At 43.9% G+C, this 21,301-nt stretch overlaps 1 protein-coding gene across 1 annotated transcript in view; it reads right to left on the bottom strand.

The window, feature by feature from the left end:
• LOC129827608 (AF4/FMR2 family member 2-like) overlaps nt 1–21,301 on the bottom strand; it is a 344,455-nt gene that overhangs the window by 204,384 nt on the left and 118,770 nt on the right. The window contains exons 3-4 of the mRNA XM_055888597.1: nt 12,374–12,424; nt 10,876–11,850 (exon numbers count right to left, since the gene is read on the bottom strand). Coding sequence (XP_055744572.1) covers nt 10,876–11,850; nt 12,374–12,424 — 1,026 coding nt within the window. The remainder of the gene's footprint in view (nt 1–10,875; nt 11,851–12,373; nt 12,425–21,301) is intronic.

Raw genomic sequence — 21,301 nt, 5'->3', positions numbered from 1 at the left:
AGCTGACTGTGTGGTGACAAATACCTCCTTGCCATCTCCAATTACACTGTCATGTAAGGATGATGTCCGTCTCTGGTTCACTCAACAAAGCATAAGCACCAAGTAAACACCTCTTCCATGACACAGAAAAATAAACATTACCCTTTCACAAAAGCCCAACTTCAAAGCCAAATCCAAGCAAACAAAGTTTGTGAGCACGGTGTGTATTTTATGATTGAAATGTTAAAGTAAAAAGCAATGTGGCAAGTTCTGCAAGTGTATTTGGTTGAGGGGGAAAACAGTGCTCCTAGTAAATGTTGATGACATCCAAAATGCTCTTATACTAGGTTCATTATCATCCATACAAATAACTGAATATGGAGCTAAAATAACATAGAATGTATTGCTCTAGTCACAGCCTTGTTAGGCATTTTATTTGACCTACCTAAACCCTGTATTGAGTGAGCTGACCAATATATGTGGTGACAGCCTCAGGAGGGGACACTAGGAGGGGACAAAGGAGGGAGGGGGCAAATGACTCCAGGCAGGGTGATTCCAGGCAGGGTGACTCAAGGCTCAGGGTGATTCCAGGCAGGGTGACTCAAGGCTCAAGGCTCAGGGTCTCTCGTTAAAGGCCTGGTTCCGGGGAAACTCACTTTAACTTCATCCCCCCTTCTCTCTCTCTGTCTCTCTCTGTGAGTCTTGGCATCACTGCATAATCAAATGTTCCTGTTACTGACTTCCTGTCTGTCCAGTGAGTAGGCGAGCGAGCGAGGGAGGGAGAGGGTGAGGAAGACTGCTTCCACAGAAGAGAGATAAAGATTTCTGCCTCATGATACCAGGGGCTGGTCAGCGTGGGACATACTGTCTGTGTGAGAAAAGGACTCATCCAGTTACTGATCCAGTCTTTCCATAACACAAGGCTGTCCCCAAAACACAGGTCTAAAAATACTGCCTCTGAAACATACCATTATTATTCCAAAATGTGATTTCAATAATATCTCAATACCATTTTTGTGGTCTCCATTTTTGCTCTGATGAGAGAATCCCTACCGGGCTGCAATGTGACGTATTACTGCTCTCTAAAAGCAATCGGGGATGTTATCATGTGCAGGCGGGGTGGGAGAGGAAACATGGCTAAACTGAGGACAGATCTGCTCTGGGCTCAGGTATGGGAGAGGAAACATGTCTAAACTGGGGACAGATCTGCTTTGAGCTCAGGTATGGGAGAGGAAACATGGCTAAACTGAGGACAGATCTGCTCTGGGCTCAGGTATGGGAGAGGAAACATGTTTAAACTGAGGACAGATCTGCTCTGGGCTCAGGTATGGGAGAGGAAACATGGCTAAACTGAGGACAGATCTGCTCTGGGCTCAGGTATGGGAGAGGAAACATGGCTAAACTGAGGACAGATCTGCTCTGGGCTCAGGTATGGGAGAGGAAACATGGCTAAACTGAGGACAGATCTGCTCTGGGCTCAGGTATGGGAGAGGAAACATGTCTAAACTGAGGACAGATCTGCTCTGGGCTCAGGTATGGGAGAGGAAACATGTCTAAACTGAGGACAGATCTGCTCTGGGCTCAGGTATGGGAGAGGAAACATGGCTAAACTGAGGACAGATCTGCTCTGGGCTCAGGTATGGGAGAGGAAACATGTCTAAACTGAGGACAGATCTGCTCTGGGCTCAGGTATGGGAGAGGAAACATGTCTAAACTGAGGACAGATCTGCTCTGGGCTCAGGTATGGGAGAGGAAACATGGCTAAACTGAGGACAGATCTGCTATGGGCTCAGTTATGGGAGAGGAAACATGTCTAAACTGAGGACAGATCTGCTCTGGGCTCAGTTATGGGAGAGGAAACATGTCTAAACTGAGGACAGATCTGCTCTGGGCTCAGGTATGGGAGAGGAAACATGGCTAAACTGAGGACAGATCTGCTATGGGCTCAGTTATGGGAGAGGAAACATGTCTAAACTGAGGACAGATCTGCTCTGGGCTCAGTTATGGGAGAGGAAACATGTCTAAACTGAGGACAGATCTGCTCTGGGCTCAGGTATGGGAGAGGAAACGTTTAAACTGAGGACAGATCTGCTCTGGGCTCAGGTATGGGAGAGGAAACATGGCTAAACTGAGGACAGATCTGCTCTGGGCTCAGGTATGGGAGAGGAAACATGGCTAAACTGAGGACAGATCTGCTCTGGGCTCAGGTACGGGAGAGGAAACATGTCTAAACTGAGGACAGATCTGCTCTGGGCTCAGGTATGGGAGAGGAAACATGGCTAAACTGAGGACAGATCTGCTATGGGCTCAGTTATGGGAGAGGAAACATGTCTAAACTGAGGACAGATCTGCTCTGGGCTCAGGTATGGGAGAGGAAACATGTCTAAACTGAGGACAGATCTGCTCCTGTATGAATACTCTCCAATTATCAGTGTAATGAAAGTGAATCCCAGGCCCCACATGTAGCATACTGGATGAGACAAATGAAGGGCCCAAACACAGGGCTAGGGCCATGCAGTACACACACTGTCTCTCACAGGGCCATGCAGTACACACACTGTCTCTCACAGGGCCATGTAGTATACACACTGTCTCTCACAGGGCCATGCAGTACACACACTGTCTCTCACAGGGCCATGTAGTACACACACTGTCTCTCACAGGGCCATGCAGTACACACAATGTCTCTCACAGGGCCATGCAGTACACACACTGTCTCTCACAGGGCCATGTAGTACACACACTGTCTCTCACAGGGCCATGTAGTACACACACTGTCTCTCACAGGGCCATGTAGTACACACACTGTCTCTCACAGGGCCATGTAGTACACACACTGTCTCTCACAGGGCCATGCAGTACACTCTCACTCACACACTCAGTCTATCTGATGAGTCTGATGGGTGGCTGGCTGACAGACAGGAGTCTGGAGTCTGATGGGTGGCTGGCAGACAGACAGGAGCTGGAGTCTGATGGGTGGCTGGCTGACAGACAGAAGTCTGGAGTCTGATGGGTGGCTGGCTGACAGACAGGAGCTGGAGTCTGATGGGTGGCTGACAGACAGAAGTCTGGAGTCTGATGGGTGGCTGGCAGACAGACAATAGAGAAACAGACTCCTCCTCTGATTCACAGCCCCTATAAACTCATAGTCATTACATCATGATGCTCTAAACTAGACCACCAGCAACTTGTTACACATTACAGGTCTATACAATATGCCTCTTCTTTTTCACTATTATCAATACACACAATTCAGACTTTTCAACGTGCTTAAGTCCACTCAGGTAAGCTGAATATTTAAGCCTCAAGGCTTATACCACTCCAGAAATATGGAATGTCTCATGGGCTTTGAGAAAAAAAGAACAACAAATCCTCACTGTATAAAAAATGTTAATTATTCTCTATCTCTTCCATAACCATCAATAGGAGCACCTCCTTCACCTCTCATTGTCTCCTCAAATCTTCTGCTTAGCGGGGCTAGCAATAAGGTTATTCCATCTATAAAGCCTTTGTAATGCCTGGTGCAATAACTGTTTTTAGGAGGGATCAATTGGTGTTATCTGCTTGTCAATGTTTCATACTCCTCTATGACACAGAGGCTGGCCAGGCCCTTTCTGACTTTGCAGTGAATGCAGCTAATCCACTAATCAATAGCCTCAGTGATAACAGGATGCTTCCAAAGCCATTTAGCACACCCTTATCACTCTGGGAGTAGACACTCAACCTGTCAAAATAGTTTTTCCAGTAGCAGAGCTGAGGATGAGAGGAACATTTCATGCCCGTGAAGGGGAACAAGTATCCTCTTCCACACCCGTTTGATTTAAAAGGGGGATGAACAGTGATATCTCTCTTCTCTTTTCAGAGGGTTGGGCTTGTAAAGGAAGAAGAGGAGGTTGTTAGATGGAGGATAAGATCATCTAATTAAGCTTTAAAACAACAACAACGGGTTGTGTAGTGTTAGGGATGGGCTCTAGCACACGGCCATGAGCGGGAGAGTAATTACCAAGAGTATCCATATTTCCACATACACTAAAACACGGGCTATCCAGGTGGGACCTTGAAAACATCAGAAAGAACGCAGCCTGGGAGGATTTCACAGGCTTTAGTTATTCTACGCTTTGTTGAGAAAAATGGGTAAAAAAAACTCAGAATAATACGTAGCCAAAACAACAGCCAAACAGGAAGCTCAACAGAATCTACTCCTTTTAATAAACCAAAGCCAAGCAAAATCAAATCAATGTCCTTGAAGATGTTTTCTCTTCTCATGAGAGATGTTTCTCTCTCTCTCTCTCTCTCTCTCTCTCTCTCTCTCTCTCTCTCTCTCTCTCTCTCTCTCTCTCTCTCTCTCTCTCTCTCTACCCCCTTCCCATGCTATTTCAGTCTGCCTGTCTCGCTCTGACTAACTCTGCGTGTCTCTCAATTTCAGTCACTCTCTCTTGCTCCCTTTTTATCTCCATCTTTCTCTTCCTCCCCGTCGCTTACCCAGTGACTCATCTGTCAGTGAGCGAGTGGAGATGGCGCTCATCTCTACCCCCTCCGCCCCCCCATCTTCTTTCCCCAGCTGGGCCCCGCTCTGCTCTACAGGGGGTCTCTCTCATCCCCTCCCAACCCTGCTTCCCTTCCCGCTCCAATAACAACATCCATCTCCATTTTCCTCTGAGCTGGCTGCATCCAGGGCACGACGAGCAGCTCTACAAATCCCCTAGGTCATCAGTCCGGCTATATGGTTAATTGTATGGTGTAACTGCGCCATATGCTTCCAAGATTCAAGATACCGCAGTTTGGAGCGGGGAATCGCCTTCGACTACACTATTAAAAGAAGCGAACATCTGGTTGGCTGCCCGTGTGTCAACCTGTTAAATCATATGTCAGTCTTGTTTATTGTTGCTTATCTACTTATTTCCTGGTTAGCTATATTGGGATATGGTGCATAGATGAGTAAGTCTCACAGAAGACACTGTATTTCAAACCCTCCCAGCATCCTCCTGTACCAGGAAGAGTACTACAAACATAGTTCTTTGTTGGAGTGTATTGCCTGGCCTCCCACATGTCATATTCTTTATTTAACTAGGCAAGTTAGTTAAGAAAAAGTTACTATTTACAACAACTGCCTACCAGGGAACATATTTTTACCTTGTCTGCTCGGGGATTCGATCCAGCAACCTTTCGTTTAGTGGCCCAGCACGCTAACCACTATGCTATCTACCACCCCTTTATGGTGGCTCAATTAGTGAGGCTGGCCACAGATAGGATCTGGGGAAGGAGCGAGGCCAGAGGCTACAGGGGATTGATTGGTAAAGAGTAGGAACAGGAGAAATGAAGTCCAATTTCACAAAGAACAGCATGTGCAGTTGCTTCACTGTTCACTTGGTCACCAAACAAATACTTTTGAACAAATTATTCAAATACTTTGAAAAACATGAATTTGGTTGAAATGAATGACCTAATTGAATAATTGAGGTAAATTAATCCTCATTACTGGTGAGCAGAGTGGGTGAGGTCTTTCTTAGTTCTGAGGCTCCATGAAGACCTTCATTCTTCCAGCCTTAGTCTTAGCCATGGCCTCCTCTGTCAACATCTTTGAGGATCTATAATATACCACCAGGTGCCCCAATGTATACTAAATTAGCACCCACTCTCATTTTGGACTGTCTGGGCTTATAATGGTAAGGGACAAATTGTGTTTGAATATTTAACATTGGATCATTCCCACGTAGCTATTTTCTTCCCATGCGCTGTTCTAAATGGAGAGGGAGAGAGTGTGCTTCTTGGCTAATTATGTTCAGGATTAAATGTAGTGGATTCTAATCAGGTGGAAAGAGTTTTCTAAAATAATGAGTGAGTGACCTCAGGTGAGAATACATTAGGATGGCTATCATGTTAACCTGCAAAGCTTCCATTTTGTCTGGTTCAAACATATCCTCCAGCACGCAACTGGCTGAGAGCGGATATAAATGCCCCCGGCATTAAAATTAACCTCTCTTGCCTTCCAACATTAGTACAAGATAAACAGTTGAGGCTAAAGCCGTCACAACAATAGACTCTCAGCCCTGCTTGTGTTGCTAACACACAAATGGAGTGACATGACAAGCCATCAGATCACAACTGACTTCAGACTAAAATGGTCTGACTGTGTCAAGGCCAAGAGGCTACAAGGAGAGATACATGTATTGTTGATGCTAATCAAACAAGACTCTGCCTGAACCTCCAGCAATTACAGACAAGTGTTACTTTACAGTGTCCAGAACTGTTCCCGAAATAATAACCATTCATCATCTGTCCTGAACTGTTCTGAAATAATAACCATTCATAATCTGTCCAGAACTGTTCCCGAAATAATAACCATTCATCATCTGTCCTGAACTGTTCTGAAATAATAACCATTCATCATCTGTCCTGAACTGTTCTGAAATAATAACCATTCATCATCTGTCCAGAACTGTTCCCGAAATAATAACTATTCATCATCTGTCCTGAACTGTTCCCGAAATAATAACTATTCATCATCTGTCCTGAACTGTTCCCGAAATAATAACCATTCATCATCTGTCCTGAACTGTTCTGAAATAATAACCATTCATCATCTGTCCAGAACTGTTCTGAAATAATAACCATTCATCATCTGTCCTGAACTGTTCTGAAATAATAACCATTCATCATCTGTCCTGAACTGTTCTGAAATAATAACCGTTCATCATCTGTCCAGAACTGTTCTGAAATAATAACCATTCATAATCTGTCCAGAACTGTTCCCGAAATAATAACCATTCATCATCTGTCCTGAACTGTTCTGAAATAATAACCATTCATCATCTGTCCTGAACTGTTCTGAAATAATAACCATTCATCATCTGTCCAGAACTGTTCCCGAAATAATAACTATTCATCATCTGTCCTGAACTGTTCCCGAAATAATAACTATTCATCATCTGTCCTGAACTGTTCCCGAAATAATAACCATTCATCATCTGTCCTGAACTGTTCTGAAATAATAACCATTCATCATCTGTCCTGAACTGTTTCGAATCAATAACCATTCATCATCTGTCCTGAACTGTTCTGAAATAATAACCATTCATCATCTGTCCAGAACTGTTCTGAAATAATAACCATTCATCATCTGTCCAGAACTGTTCTGAAATAATAACCATTCATCATCTGTCCTTAACTGTTCTGAAATAATAACCATTCATCATCTGTCCTGAACTGTTCCCGAAATAATAACTATTCATCATCTGTCCTGAACTGTTCCCGAAATAATAACCATTCATCATCTGTCCTGAACTGTTCTGAAATAATAACCATTCATCATCTGTCCAGAACTGTTCTGAAATAATAACCATTCATCATCTGTCCTGAACTGTTCTGAAATAATAACCATTCATCATCTGTCCTGAACTGTTCTGAAATAATAACCGTTCATCATCTGTCCAGAACTGTTCTGAAATAATAACCATTCATAATCTGTCCAGAACTGTTCCCGAAATAATAACCATTCATCATCTGTCCTGAACTGTTCTGAAATAATAACCATTCATCATCTGTCCAGAACTGTTCCCGAAATAATAACTATTCATCATCTGTCCTGAACTGTTCCCGAAATAATAACTATTCATCATCTGTCCTGAACTGTTCCCGAAATAATAACCATTCATCATCTGTCCTGAACTGTTCTGAAATAATAACCATTCATCATCTGTCCTGAACTGTTCTGAAATAATAACCGTTCATCATCTGTCCAGAACTGTTCTGAAATAATAACCATTCATAATCTGTCCAGAACTGTTCTGAAATAATAACCATTCATCATCTGTCCTGAACTGTTTTGAAATAATAACTATTCATCATCTGTCCTGAACTGTTCTGAAATAATAACCATTCATCATCTGTCCTGAACTGTTTCGAATCAATAACCATTCATCATCTGTCCTGAACTGTTCTGAAATAATAACCATTCATCATCTGTCCTGAACTGTTCTGAAATAATAACCATTCATAATCTGTCCAGAACTGTTCCCGAAATAATAACCATTCATCATCTGTCCTGAACTGTTCTGAAATAATAACCATTCATCATCTGTCCTGAACTGTTCTGAAATAATAACCATTCATCATCTGTCCAGAACTGTTCCCGAAATAATAACTATTCATCATCTGTCCTGAACTGTTCCCGAAATAATAACTATTCATCATCTGTCCTGAACTGTTCCCGAAATAATAACCATTCATCATCTGTCCTGAACTGTTCTGAAATAATAACCATTCATCATCTGTCCAGAACTGTTCTGAAATAATAACCATTCATCATCTGTCCTGAACTGTTCTGAAATAATAACCATTCATCATCTGTCCTGAACTGTTCTGAAATAATAACCGTTCATCATCTGTCCAGAACTGTTCTGAAATAATAACCATTCATCATCTGTCCTTAACTGTTCTGAAATAATAACCATTCATCATCTGTCCTGAACTGTTCTGAAATAATAACCATTCATAATCTGTCCAGAACTGTTCCCGAAATAATAACCATTCATCATCTGTCCTGAACTGTTCTGAAATAATAACCATTCATCATCTGTCCTGAACTGTTCTGAAATAATAACCATTCATCATCTGTCAAGAACTGTTCCCGAAATAATAACTATTCATCATCTGTCCTGAACTGTTCCCGAAATAATAACTATTCATCATCTGTCCTGAACTGTTCCCGAAATAATAACCATTCATCATCTGTCCTGAACTGTTCTGAAATAATAACCATTCATCATCTGTCCAGAACTGTTCTGAAATAATAACCATTCATCATCTGTCCAGAACTGTTCTGAAATAATAACCATTCAATATCTGTCCTGAACTGTTCTGAAATAATAACCATTCATCATCTGTCCTGAACTGTTCTGAAATAATAACCATTCATCATCTGTCCAGAACTGTTCTGAAATAATAACCATTCATAATCTGTCCAGAACTGTTCCCGAAATAATAACCATTCATCATCTGTCCTGAACTGTTCTGAAATAATAACCATTCATCATCTGTCCTGAACTGTTCTGAAATAATAACCATTCATCATCTGTCCAGAACTGTTCCCGAAATAATAACTATTCATCATCTGTCCTGAACTGTTCCCGAAATAATAACTATTCATCATCTGTCCTGAACTGTTCCCGAAATAATAACCATTCATCATCTGTCCTGAACTGTTCTGAAATAATAACCATTCATCATCTGTCCTGAACTGTTTCGAATCAATAACCATTCATCATCTGTCCTGAACTGTTCTGAAATAATAACCATTCATCATCTGTCCAGAACTGTTCTGAAATAATAACCATTCATCATCTGTCCAGAACTGTTCTGAAATAATAACCATTCATCATCTGTCCTTAACTGTTCTGAAATAATAACCATTCATCATCTGTCCTGAACTGTTCTGAAATAATAACCATTCATCATATGTCCTGAACTGTTCTGAAATAATAACCATTCATCATCTGTCCTGAACTGTTCTGAAATAATAACCATTCATCATCTGTCCTGAACTGTTCTGAAATAATAACCATTCATCATCTGTCCTGAACTGTTTTGAAATAATAACTATTCATCATCTGTCCTGAACTGTTCTGAAATAATAACCATTCATCATCTGTCCTGAACTGTTTCGAATCAATAACCATTCATCATCTGTCCTGAACTGTTCTGAAATAATAACCATTCATCATCTGTCCTTAACTGTTCTGAAATAATAACCATTCATCATCTGTCCTGAACTGTTTTGAAATAATAACCATTCATCATCTGTCCTGAACTGTTCTGAAATAATAACCATTCATCATCTGTCCTGAACTGTTTTGAAATAATAACTATTCATCATCTGTCCTTAACTGTTCCAAAATAATAACCATTCATCATCTGTCCTGAACTGTTCCAAAATAATAACCATTCATCATCTGTCCTGAACTGTTCCAAAATAATAACCATTCATCATCTGTCCTGAACTGTTCTGAAATAATAACCATTCATCATCTGTCCTGAACTGTTCTGAAATAATAACCATTCATCATCTGTCCTGAACTGTTCTGAAATAATAACCATTCATCATCTGTCCTGAACTGTTCTGAAATAATAACCATTCATCATCTGTCCTAAACTGTTCTGAAATAATAACCATTCATCATCTGTCATGAACTGTTCCAAAATAATAACCATTCATCATCTGTCCTGAACTGTTCCAAAATAATAACCATTCATCATCTGTCCTGTACTGCATTCATCATATGCTGCTTGTATACATGACAGGCCAAATAACTACAATATTGTGGGAGGAAACAAGCCAAAATCTGTAGGCTAAAACAAAAAAAAACTATTACTTTAAGATGTCAGAACTGGTTACATGAATAAGTGAAACAAGCCCATGTGAATTAAAATGGCTATTAATCAGGAGTGATTTATTTTCGGAGATGAATATTTCATAGTAAGGGATTGTGTGTGCGTGGGTGTGTGTGTGTGTGTGTATGTCTGTGTGTGTGTGTGTGTGTGTGCGTGTGTGTGTATGTATGTATGTATGGTGAACTAGATAATAGGAAGGAAGGCCCCTTAACCCTGTGGCCCCTCAGCTGGCTGGGTTCAGGAGCAGAAGCCCTGCCCGCCAGAGGAGGAAAAATCAACGGCTGATTATTAATGAGGCCTCTCCACTATGTCAAGCTCAGTCTCTGCCAGGACTCAATGAAAAACAGAGGGAAAGTCACAGACCAATCTTATCTGGCTGAACCTGTTTCCCCTTCCTACTGCCAGCCGATCTAACACAGAACAAATGGCCTTTCCCCAGCACTTAATGTCTGTCTCCAAGCCAGTGTGTGTGTACTGTAGTGTCATGGGAATCATGCAGGTCCCTACCTCCCCAGTCTGTGTCAGGGTCAGCTTGGGCAGCTTGCTCTTGGAGCTGGTGGTGGTGCTGCCAAAAGCTGGGTTGCTGTAGCCCACGTCCACCACCTCCAGAGGAGGCTTGAGCTCCGGGGAGTCCAGGGGCATCTGGTCCTGGCCGTCCATAGGCCGCACGTAGGCCGTAGGCTTCTGCTGCTGAACGGCGCTGGGCTTGACGTGCAGACCCTGCGGGAAGGTGGGCGTGGAGAGGCCACTGGGCAGCAAGGAGGTAGAGGCCACTGGGGAACTGGCCCCGTGGGAGCCCGGCTCCTGCTCCAGGGGAGACTTAACATGAGTGTTGCTGTCCTTGTAGCTGCCATGCTCGGCCGCCGACGGGGCCTTAGGGGCCTGCTGCTGCCCGCCCCCGTGCCTCCTGGAGAGAGTGGAGGTGGAGGAGGAGGGGCTGCTGCTGGAGTCTCCCCTGTGGTCCACTACCTCGCCCTGTGAGATGAGCAGCTCCTCGTGTATTTGGGGCTGCTGCTGCTGCTCGTGGGTGAAGGAGTGTTTCCCCCTGCTGCAGGATGGGCCCCCCACCCCCTGGACCCCCAGACCCCCCACCCCATGGACCCCCTGGCCCCCAACCCCCTGGCCTCCCACCCCCTGGGTGCTGCAGTGGGCTCCCCGGGACCAGTCAGAGGACCAGGACTTCTTGGAGCTCTGATGGCCGTGCAGCAGGATGGAGCTGGTCAGAGAAGAAGAGGAGGGAGGAGGGGGCATGGAGGTGGTATGGTTCCCTGTGCCCACCCTGTTGTTCCCCCTGTGGCCTCCCTTGGTTAAGAAGCTGGGCTGGTCTTGCTTCTCCATGGGGCCAGGGGTCTGGGGAACAAAGTTCTTGGGGATGCCCACCAGGTGGCTCTGGTTGGAGTGGCTGGTAAGGAGCTCCTTCATCTCATCGTAGTTCCCCAGAGTGTTCTGCACCCGGTTGGCCAGGGCGTCACCTTTGTTTGTCTACATTGACAGAGACAGAGAGAGTGATAGAGGAGAGACGGTGAGATGTATAGTTAGTTACAGCCTCTAGTCCTCTCCCCAAGGTTATCATTCCCCACTACTCTGACAACTGACAGAGAGCAGCAGGTCATCAGAGATACACCTAATTACAGACAGACAGGAACTCTGCAGGCAGTGTGTGTGAAAGAGAGGTGTGTGTGTGTGTGTGTGTGTGTGTGTGTGTGTGTGTGTGTGTGCGTGCGTGCGTGCGTGCGTGTGCGTGCGTGCGTACATAGAAAAGGGTGAAATCATGCCTTAGTGAGCAAGACGATTAGGCTGTACATTAAAAGCAACTCAGGAAAATGAAAAAGTAAGTAGCCCCTCTCTGAGTCTAATACAAACCTTACAAACTATATTAAACTATAATCCTGTACAAAGCACGTTCAGAAATCCATCTTTAAGAGGGCACAGTTGGTGTATTAACATGTATTAAACAAGTGATTAAAACAAGCATTCTTAGTGTGGATCTATAGATAATAGATACCTTGTTTAGGTTGTTGGTCCCCCCCAAAGTGGATAGACTGGGCGCTTCTGTCTGTCAGTATAAAAAGACAGTAGTTTATAATCTAGTCACACTGGGGGATATAGTAGACCAATGGGATGACGTCACTAAATGTATTATCTAGTCACACTGGGGGATATAGTAGACCAATGGGATGACCTCTCTAAATGTATAATCTAGTCACACTGGGGGATATAGTAGACCAATGGGATGACCTCTCTAAATGTATAATCTAGTCACACTGGGGGATATAGTAGACCAATGGGATGACGTCACTAAATGTATTATCTAGTCACACTGGGGGATATAGTAGACCAATGGGATGACCTCTCTAAATGTATAATCTAGTCACACTGGGGGATATAGTAGACCAATGGGATGACCTCTCTAAATGTATAATCTAGTCACACTGGGGGATATAGTAGACCAATGGGATGACCTCTCTAAATGTATAATCTAGTCACACTGGGGGATATAGTAGACCAATGGGATGACGTCACTAAATGTATTATCTAGTCACACTGGGGGATATAGTAGACCAATGGGATGACCTCTCTAAATGTATAATCTAGTCACACTGGGGGATATAGTAGACCAATGGGATGACCTCTCTAAATGTATAATCTAGTCACACTGGGGGATATAGTAGACCAATGGGATGACCTCTCTAAATGTATAATCTAGTCACACTGGGGGATATAGTAGACCAATGGGATGACCTCTCTAAATGTATAATCTAGTCACACTGGGGTATATAGTAGACCAATGGGATGACGTCACTAAATGTATAATCTAGTCACACTGGGGGATATAGTAGACCAATGGGATGACGTCACTAAATGTATAATCTAGTCACACTGGGGGATATAGTAGAACAATGAGATGACCTCTCTAAATGTATAATCTAGTCACACTGGGGGATATAGTAGACCAATGGGATGACCTCTCTAAATGTATAATCTAGTCACACTGGGGGATATAGTAGACCAATGGGATGACCTCTCTAAATGTATTATCTAGTCACACTGGGGGATATAGTAGACCAATGAGATGACCTCACTAAATGTATAATCTAGTCACACTGGGGGATATAGTAGACCAATGGGATGACCTCACTAAATGTATAATCTAGTCACACTGGGGGATATAGTAGACCAATGGGATGACCTCTCTAAATGTATAATCTAGTCACACTGGGGGATATAGTAGACCAATGGGATGACCTCTCTAAATGTATAATCTAGTCACACTGGGGGATATAGTAGACCAATGGGATGTTCTCTCTAAATGTATAATCTAGTCACACTGGGGGATATAGTAGACCAATGGGATGACCTCTCTAAATGTATAATCTAGTCACACTGGGGGATATAGTAGACCAATGGGATGACCTCACTAAGTGTATAATCTAGTCACACTGGGGGATATAGTAGACCAATGGGATGACCTCACTAAATGTATAATCTAGTCACACTGGGGGATATAGTAGACCAATGGGATGACCTCACTAAGTGTATAATCTAGTCACACTGGGGGATATAGTAGACCAATGGGATGACCTCACTAAATGTATAATCTAGTCACACTGGGGGATATAGTAGACCAATGGGATGACCTCTCTAAATGTATAATCTAGTCACACTGGGGGATATAGTAGACCAATGGGATGACCTCACTAAATGTATAATCTAGTCACACTGGGGGATATAGTAGACCAATGGGATGACCTCACTAAATGTATAATCTAGTCACACTGGGGGATATAGTAGACCAATGGGATGACCTCTCTAAATGTATAATCTAGTCACACTGGGGGATATAGTAGACCAATGGGATGACCTCACTAAATGTATAATCTAGTCACACTGGGGGATATAGTAGACCAATGGGATGACCTCTCTAAATGTATAATCTAGTCACACTGGGGGATATAGTAGACCAATGGGATGACCTCACTAAATGTATAATCTAGTCACACTGGGGGATATAGTAGACCAATGGGATGACCTCTCTAAATGTATAATCTAGTCACACTGGGGGATATAGTAGACCAATGGGATGACCTCACTAAATGTATAATCTAGTCACACTGGGGGATATAGTAGATCAATGGGATGACCTCACTAAGTGTATAATCTGCTCAACTTTATTGTTAATCAATAGTGGTATGCGACTGTTAACACACTACTCTCTTCTAGCTAATATCTCTCAGTGGTAAACCTTCATTTTTTGAAAACCTCCAATAAAAGCTAAAATCATGAGCCCTTTAAAAAAAATGTTGTTGTAATAATTGTTTTATTTTGTTTTATTATTGTTTTGTTTTAATTATTTTGGTAGTTCAGCATAGAATGCAGTCACACAGTGATTTTCAGACAAAAGGCAGAACCACCCCCAAACTCATGACTTGCCTAAAAGGAAACATTCTATTTAATGTGCAACACATGACTGTTATATTCAGGCCAGGCCTTTTATGTGTAAGAGCCTAGTAAGAACGTACAAAAATTGCACTAAAACATGCATTATGCTAAGATGCACCCTATATAAACAGAAATTATAACAGAAACACATCACTATCTATTTGAAAAGAACTGCAAATTAAGATTAATTTCAGTCATACAATAAAATTGCCAAGCTGTTTTCTGTATAGGGATATAATGAGGCTATTGAAAAGCAACAAAGGGGAAAGATACATGTGTACAGTGTAGCAGCGTTTGGTATCACAGAGGACTGTGGTGATAGTAATAGTACAACACTACGTCAAACTCAGGAAGCATAAGCCGGTGTATTTGCACAACTCAATGTTAACAGCATAAAAGTAAATAAACAAATAATGGTTGATGGTCCGGGGAAGGGATGGTGTAGAGCATGAAGAGACATGCTGCTGTGAGGGGGAATCATCTTCTGGGTGGTTAACCTTTGACCTGTCAACCGAAGAGGATGCTAGCTAGGGCTAAAATTCTCTCTGCATGCCAAGCATCACCCCTGACCACCCTTGTCTCCCATAAAACTCTAATGGCTGTGCGGTTGTTGTTCCAAAAATAATTGCATTTTAGCTCACCCAAATGGATAACTATCCCCAGTTACTGTCATTGGAGTGGTTGCTGAGCAGTGATGGCAGAGGTTGACATAAGGGCTGAAATGGGGCAGTTTATTAGGACACAGGGGAACAGAGAGAGAGGGAGGGATTCACCAAGTGTTTGGGATATCTAACCGGACAACTGGATCGCTTTCAACGGGTCTTTCAAAGTCCTGGATGTGTCCAAATGTTTGTCTCAAATCAGGAGTGACCCCTGTATCAGGTCAGTCATCATTTCAGGAGCCAGAGATGGAAAAGCCTTAAACAGACCAGGCAGCATAGACCGAACCCTACTGTAACAGCAGTCTGTGTTTGACCAACCAGCAACCAGCCCAAAGCAGTAGTCTGTTTTCCACCGTCAGCATGTCCTCCAAAGGGGAGCCTAAGCACACACAGGTTATTTAAGCCATGCGGTGAGGGCTCAGTATTTTTAGTGAGTGTGATGTTGAAGGGGCACTTGTAGACCTCCCAGACGCTGTCGTTCTCAGTGAGTGCAAAGACAGGGCACAAAGAGCTCTTGTGTAAAGAAGGAATGAGCCCTGGGCTGCTGGGGTTGGAGCAGGGCTGTCCTTCAGTGCACTGTCTGCAGTCTGACTGCTCTGGATAGAGACTAACTACAGCTGATGAAAGGAGTAACTTCACTAGGCCGTAGAAGTATAACAATCTCACTTTATCTGGCTATCTACTATAGATTTTATTCACAGATAAGTTACACTGCTGTAAATCTATGTTTTTATACAGTACCAGTCAGAAGGTTGGACACACCTACTCATTCAAGGGTTTTTATTTATTTTAACTATTTTTTACTTTGTAGAATAATAGTGAAGACATCAAAACAACGAAATAACACATATGGAATAATGTAGTAACCAAAAACGTGTTAAACAAATTTAAATACATTTTAGATTGATGACAGCTTTGCACACTCTTGGCATTCTCTCAACCAGCTTCATGAGGAATGCTTTTCCAACAGTCTTGAAGGAGTCCACACATATGCTGAGCTGCTTTTCTTCCACTCTGCAGTCCAAAACATCACAAACCCAAACCTCAATTGGGTTGAGATCGGGTGATTGTGGAGGCAAGGTCTTCTGATGCAGCACTCCATCACTCTCATTCCTGGTCAAATAGCCCTTATACAGCATGGAGGTGTGTTGGGTCGTTGTCCTGTTGAAAAACAAATGATAGTCTCACGAAGCACAAACCAGACGGGATGGCGTATCGTTGCAGAATTCTGTGGTAGCCATGCTGGTTAAGTGTGCCTTGAATTCTAAATAAATCACAGACAGTGTCACCAGAAAAGCACCCCCACACCATAACATCTCCTCCTCCATGCTTCACAGTGGGAACCACACATACGAACATTATCCCTTCACCTACTCTCCGTCTCACAAATCTCAAATTTGGACTCATCAGACCAAAGGACAGATTTTCATTGGTCTTATGTCCATTGCTCGTGTTTCTTGGCCAAAACAAGTCTCGTATTCTTATTGGTGTCCTTTAGTAGTGGTTTACTTGCAGCAATTCAACCATGAAGGCCCGATTCACGCAGTCTCCTCTGAACAGTTGATGTTGAGAAGTGTCTGTTACTTGATCTCTGTGAAGCATTTATTTGGGCTGCAATCTAAGGTGCAGTTAACTCTAATGAACTTATCCTCTGCAGCAGAGGTAACTCTGGGTCTTCCTTTCCTGTGGCGTTCCTCATGAGAGCCAGTTACATCCTAGCACTTGATGGTTTTTGCGACTGCACTTGAAGAAACTTTCAAAGTTCTTGAAATGTTCAGGATTGACTGACTTTAAATTCTTAAAGTAATTATAGACTATTGTTTCTCTGTGCTTATTTGAGCTGTTCTTGCCATAATGTGGACTTTTTCTTTTACCAAAAGACACACAAAAACACAACTGATTGGCTCAAACGTATTAAGAAGGAAAGAAATTCCACAAATGTACGTTTAAGTAGGCACACCTGTTAATGGAAAATCATTCCAGCTGACTACCCCATGAAGTTGGTTGAGAGAATGCCAAGAGTGTGCAAAGCTGTTGTCACGACTTCCGCCGAAGTCGGCTTCCCTCCTTGTTCGGGCGGCGTTCGGCGGTCGACGTCATCGGCCTTCTAGCCATCGCCACTCCATTTTTCCTTGTTCCATTTGTTTTGTCTTGTTCCCCCCATGTCTTTGTGTGGGATTGTTTTGCCTAGCTGGTTTTTCCCCGGGTACTATGTTTCAAAATCCCTGCTGTAGTGTGTGCAAACCTGGTCAAGAACTACAGCAGACGTATGATCGCTGTAATTGCAAACAAAGGTTTCTGTACCAAATATTAAGTTCTGCTTTTCTGATGTATCAAATACTTATGTCATGCAATAAAATGCAAATTAATTACATAAAAATCATACAATGTGATATTCTGGATTTTTTTAGATTCCGTCTCTCACAGTTGAAGTGTACCTATGATAAAAATGACAGACCTCTACATGCTTTGTAAGTAGGAAAACCTACAAAATCGCCAGTGTATCAAATACTTGTTCTCCCCACTGTATATAAAAAAAATGACCAGAGGAAAGGGTGCCTCCTACTGGCATTCCAACACCAGCAGCATCTGGTCTCCCATACAGGGACAAACCTTGCTTAGCTTCAGAAACAAGCCAGCAGTGGGATGCAGAGTGGTATGCTGCTGGCAGGAGATGATTGAGGGTGAACAGGGTCAATGAATGTTATCGCTGGTATGCAAGGTTTTAATGTCTTGTCTATTTTTCTCTGTTTTCCTCCTTTACAGCTTTAATTGTCTGGAGCCTGGTGTTGTTGTTGTCAATGAGCTTCCACAAAGATGGAACCAGGTTTCAGCTGCTGTACAATGTTGATGTCCTTCCTCCCAGAGATGAAAGCATCCCCCAGACTGGACACAACCCGGCAAACATATATTTTTGAGAAGATCAGGACTTTTGCAATGAAAAGGCCATGGACATTACATGTCCTGCTCCAAAGGGCTCTCAGGCTATATTCCTTTGTTCGTATAATAACATGACCTGAAGCAAAGTTACTCAAAGGCCTAGGTCATTGGCGTTATAAGCCTAGGTCATTGGCGTCTCCTCAGAGGAAGGGGAGGACCATCCTTAGTGAATTTTATACAAACAAAAATAGTGAAACATTTAAAATGTTAAATTATTTAAAATGAACCTTTTTAGATATAACTATACTAAATGTATTCATGTCACCAACTAATTGATTAAAACACACTGTTTTGCATCAAAAGCACTCTGTAGGGTAGCACCATGGTGTAGACAGAGGACAGCTAGTTTCCGTCCTCCTCTGGGTACATTGACATCAATACAAAACCTAGGAGGCTTGTGGTTCTCACCCCATTCCATAGACTTACACATTAATTATGACAACTTCCGCAGTAACCACAACAGGGATACGGTACAGGGATGCACAACAGGGTTATGCTACACGGCCACGATACAGGGATACACTACATGGATATGCTACAACGATATGCTACATGGATACACTACAGGGATATGCTACAGGGATACGCTACAGGGACACGCTACAGGGACACGCTACAGGGTTACGCTAGAGGGATGCACTACAGGGATACGCTACAGGGACATGCTACAGGTACATGCTAGAGGGTTACACTAGAGGGATGCACTACAGGGATACAAGGATACGCTACAGGGATACAGGGACACGCTACAGGGACACGCTACAGGGACACGCTACAGGGACACGCTACAGGGACACGCTACAGGGACACGCTACAGGGACATGCTACAGGGATATGCTAGAGGGACACGCTACAGGATTACGCTACAGGGACATGCTACAGGGACATGCTACAGGGATACGCTACAGGGACACGCTACAGGGACATGCTACAGGGATACAGGGACACGCTACAGGGACACGTTACAGGGATACGCTACAGGGACACGCTACAGGGATATGCTAGAGGGACACGCTACAGGGTTACGCTAGAGGCTACAGGGATACGCTACAGGGACACGCTACAAGATTACGCTAGAGGCTACAGGGATACGCTACAGGGACACGCTACAGGATTACGCTAGAGGCTACAGGGATACGCTACAGGGACACGCTACAGGATTACGCTAGAGGCTACAGGGATGCGCTACAGGGACACGCTACAGGATTACGCTAGAGGCTACAGGGATACGCTACAGGGACACGCTACAGGATTACGCTAGAGGCTACAGGGATACGCTACAGGGAAACGCTACAGGATTACGCTAGAGGCTACAGGGATACGCTACAGGGACACGCTACAGGATTACGCTAGAGGCTACAGGGATATGCTAGAGGGACACGCTACAGGGACACGCTACAGGGTTACGCTAGAGGCTACTGGGATATGCTAGAGGGATACGCTACAGGGACATGCTACAGGGACATGCTACAGGGACACGCTACAGGATTACGCTAGAGGCTACAGGGATACGCCACAGGGACATGCTACAGGGACATGCTACAGGGACATGCTACAGGGACACACTACAGGGTTACACTAGAGGCTACAGGGATACGCTACAGGGACATGCTACAGGGACATGCTACAGGGTTAAGCTAGAGGCTACAGGGATACGCTACAGGGACATGCTACAGGGACATGCTACAGGGACACGCTACAGGGTTACACTAGAGGGATGCACTACGGGGATATGCTACAGGGACAAGCTACAGGGTTACGCTAGAGGGACACGCTACAGGATTACGCTAGAGGCTACAGGGATACGCTACAGGGACACGCTACAGGATTACGCTAGAGGCTACAGGGATACGCTACAGGGACACGCTACAGGATTACGCTAGAGGTTACAGGGACACGCTACAGGGACACGCTACAGGGTTACGCTAGAGGCTACTGGGATATGCTAGAGGGATACGCTACAGGGACATGCTACAGGGACATGCTACAGGGACACGCTACAGGATTACGCTAGAGGCTACAGGGATACGCTACAGGGACATGCTACAGGGACATGCTACAGGGACATGCTACAGGGACACACTACAGGGTTACACTAGAGGCTACAGGGATACGCTACAGGGACATGCTACAGGGACATGCTACAGGGTTAAGCTAGAGGCTACAGGGATACGCTACAGGGACATGCTACAGGGACATGCTACAGGGACACGCTACAGGGTTACACTAGAGGGATGCACTACAGGGACACGCTACAGGGACAAGCTACAGGGGCAAGCTACAGGGTTACGCTAGAGGGATGCACTACAGGGATAAGCTACAGGGACAAGCTACAGGGTTACACTAGAGGTATGCAATACAGGGACAAGCTACAGGGTTACGCTAGAGGGATGAACTACAGGGATATGCTACAGGGACACGGTACAGGGTTACAATAGGAAGCAGCTCCGTTGAAGTGTGTGTGTGTTTATGTGTGTACGTATGTGTTTGTGCGTGTATGTGCAGAGAGGATCTGAAAAAGCATTTGAATAGGAGAATACTAAAGAGACAGACTTTGAATGGTGGCAGGCAGCAGTAGTGATGTGCTGGGTCGGGGCACTAGGGCAATACAACTCTGTACAGGCCAACAGTCTCTCAATGGGAGGCTTTGTTTGCTCTCTAAATCAGTGTCAGATCCCACAGTTCAAACCCAGCGTGCCATCACAACCCTACCACCTCACCACATCCCTGTTACCCCACCACAGCCCAGTCACTCCAACACAATTCTGCAACCCCACCACAGCTCTGCCATCATGACTTTGCCAAGCAATGGTTCAGGATTAAAGCACATCGGTGGGATCATGGCTTAATGCTAGCCTTTATGATTGAACTGAGATGAGATCTGAGAAACA

This window comes from Salvelinus fontinalis, chromosome 29, assembly GCF_029448725.1.
Source record: "Salvelinus fontinalis isolate EN_2023a chromosome 29, ASM2944872v1, whole genome shotgun sequence".
NCBI lineage: Eukaryota > Metazoa > Chordata > Actinopteri > Salmoniformes > Salmonidae > Salvelinus > Salvelinus fontinalis.
The sequence above is the reverse complement of the archived record's forward strand: the minus strand, read 5'-3'. Positions and strand labels throughout refer to the sequence as shown.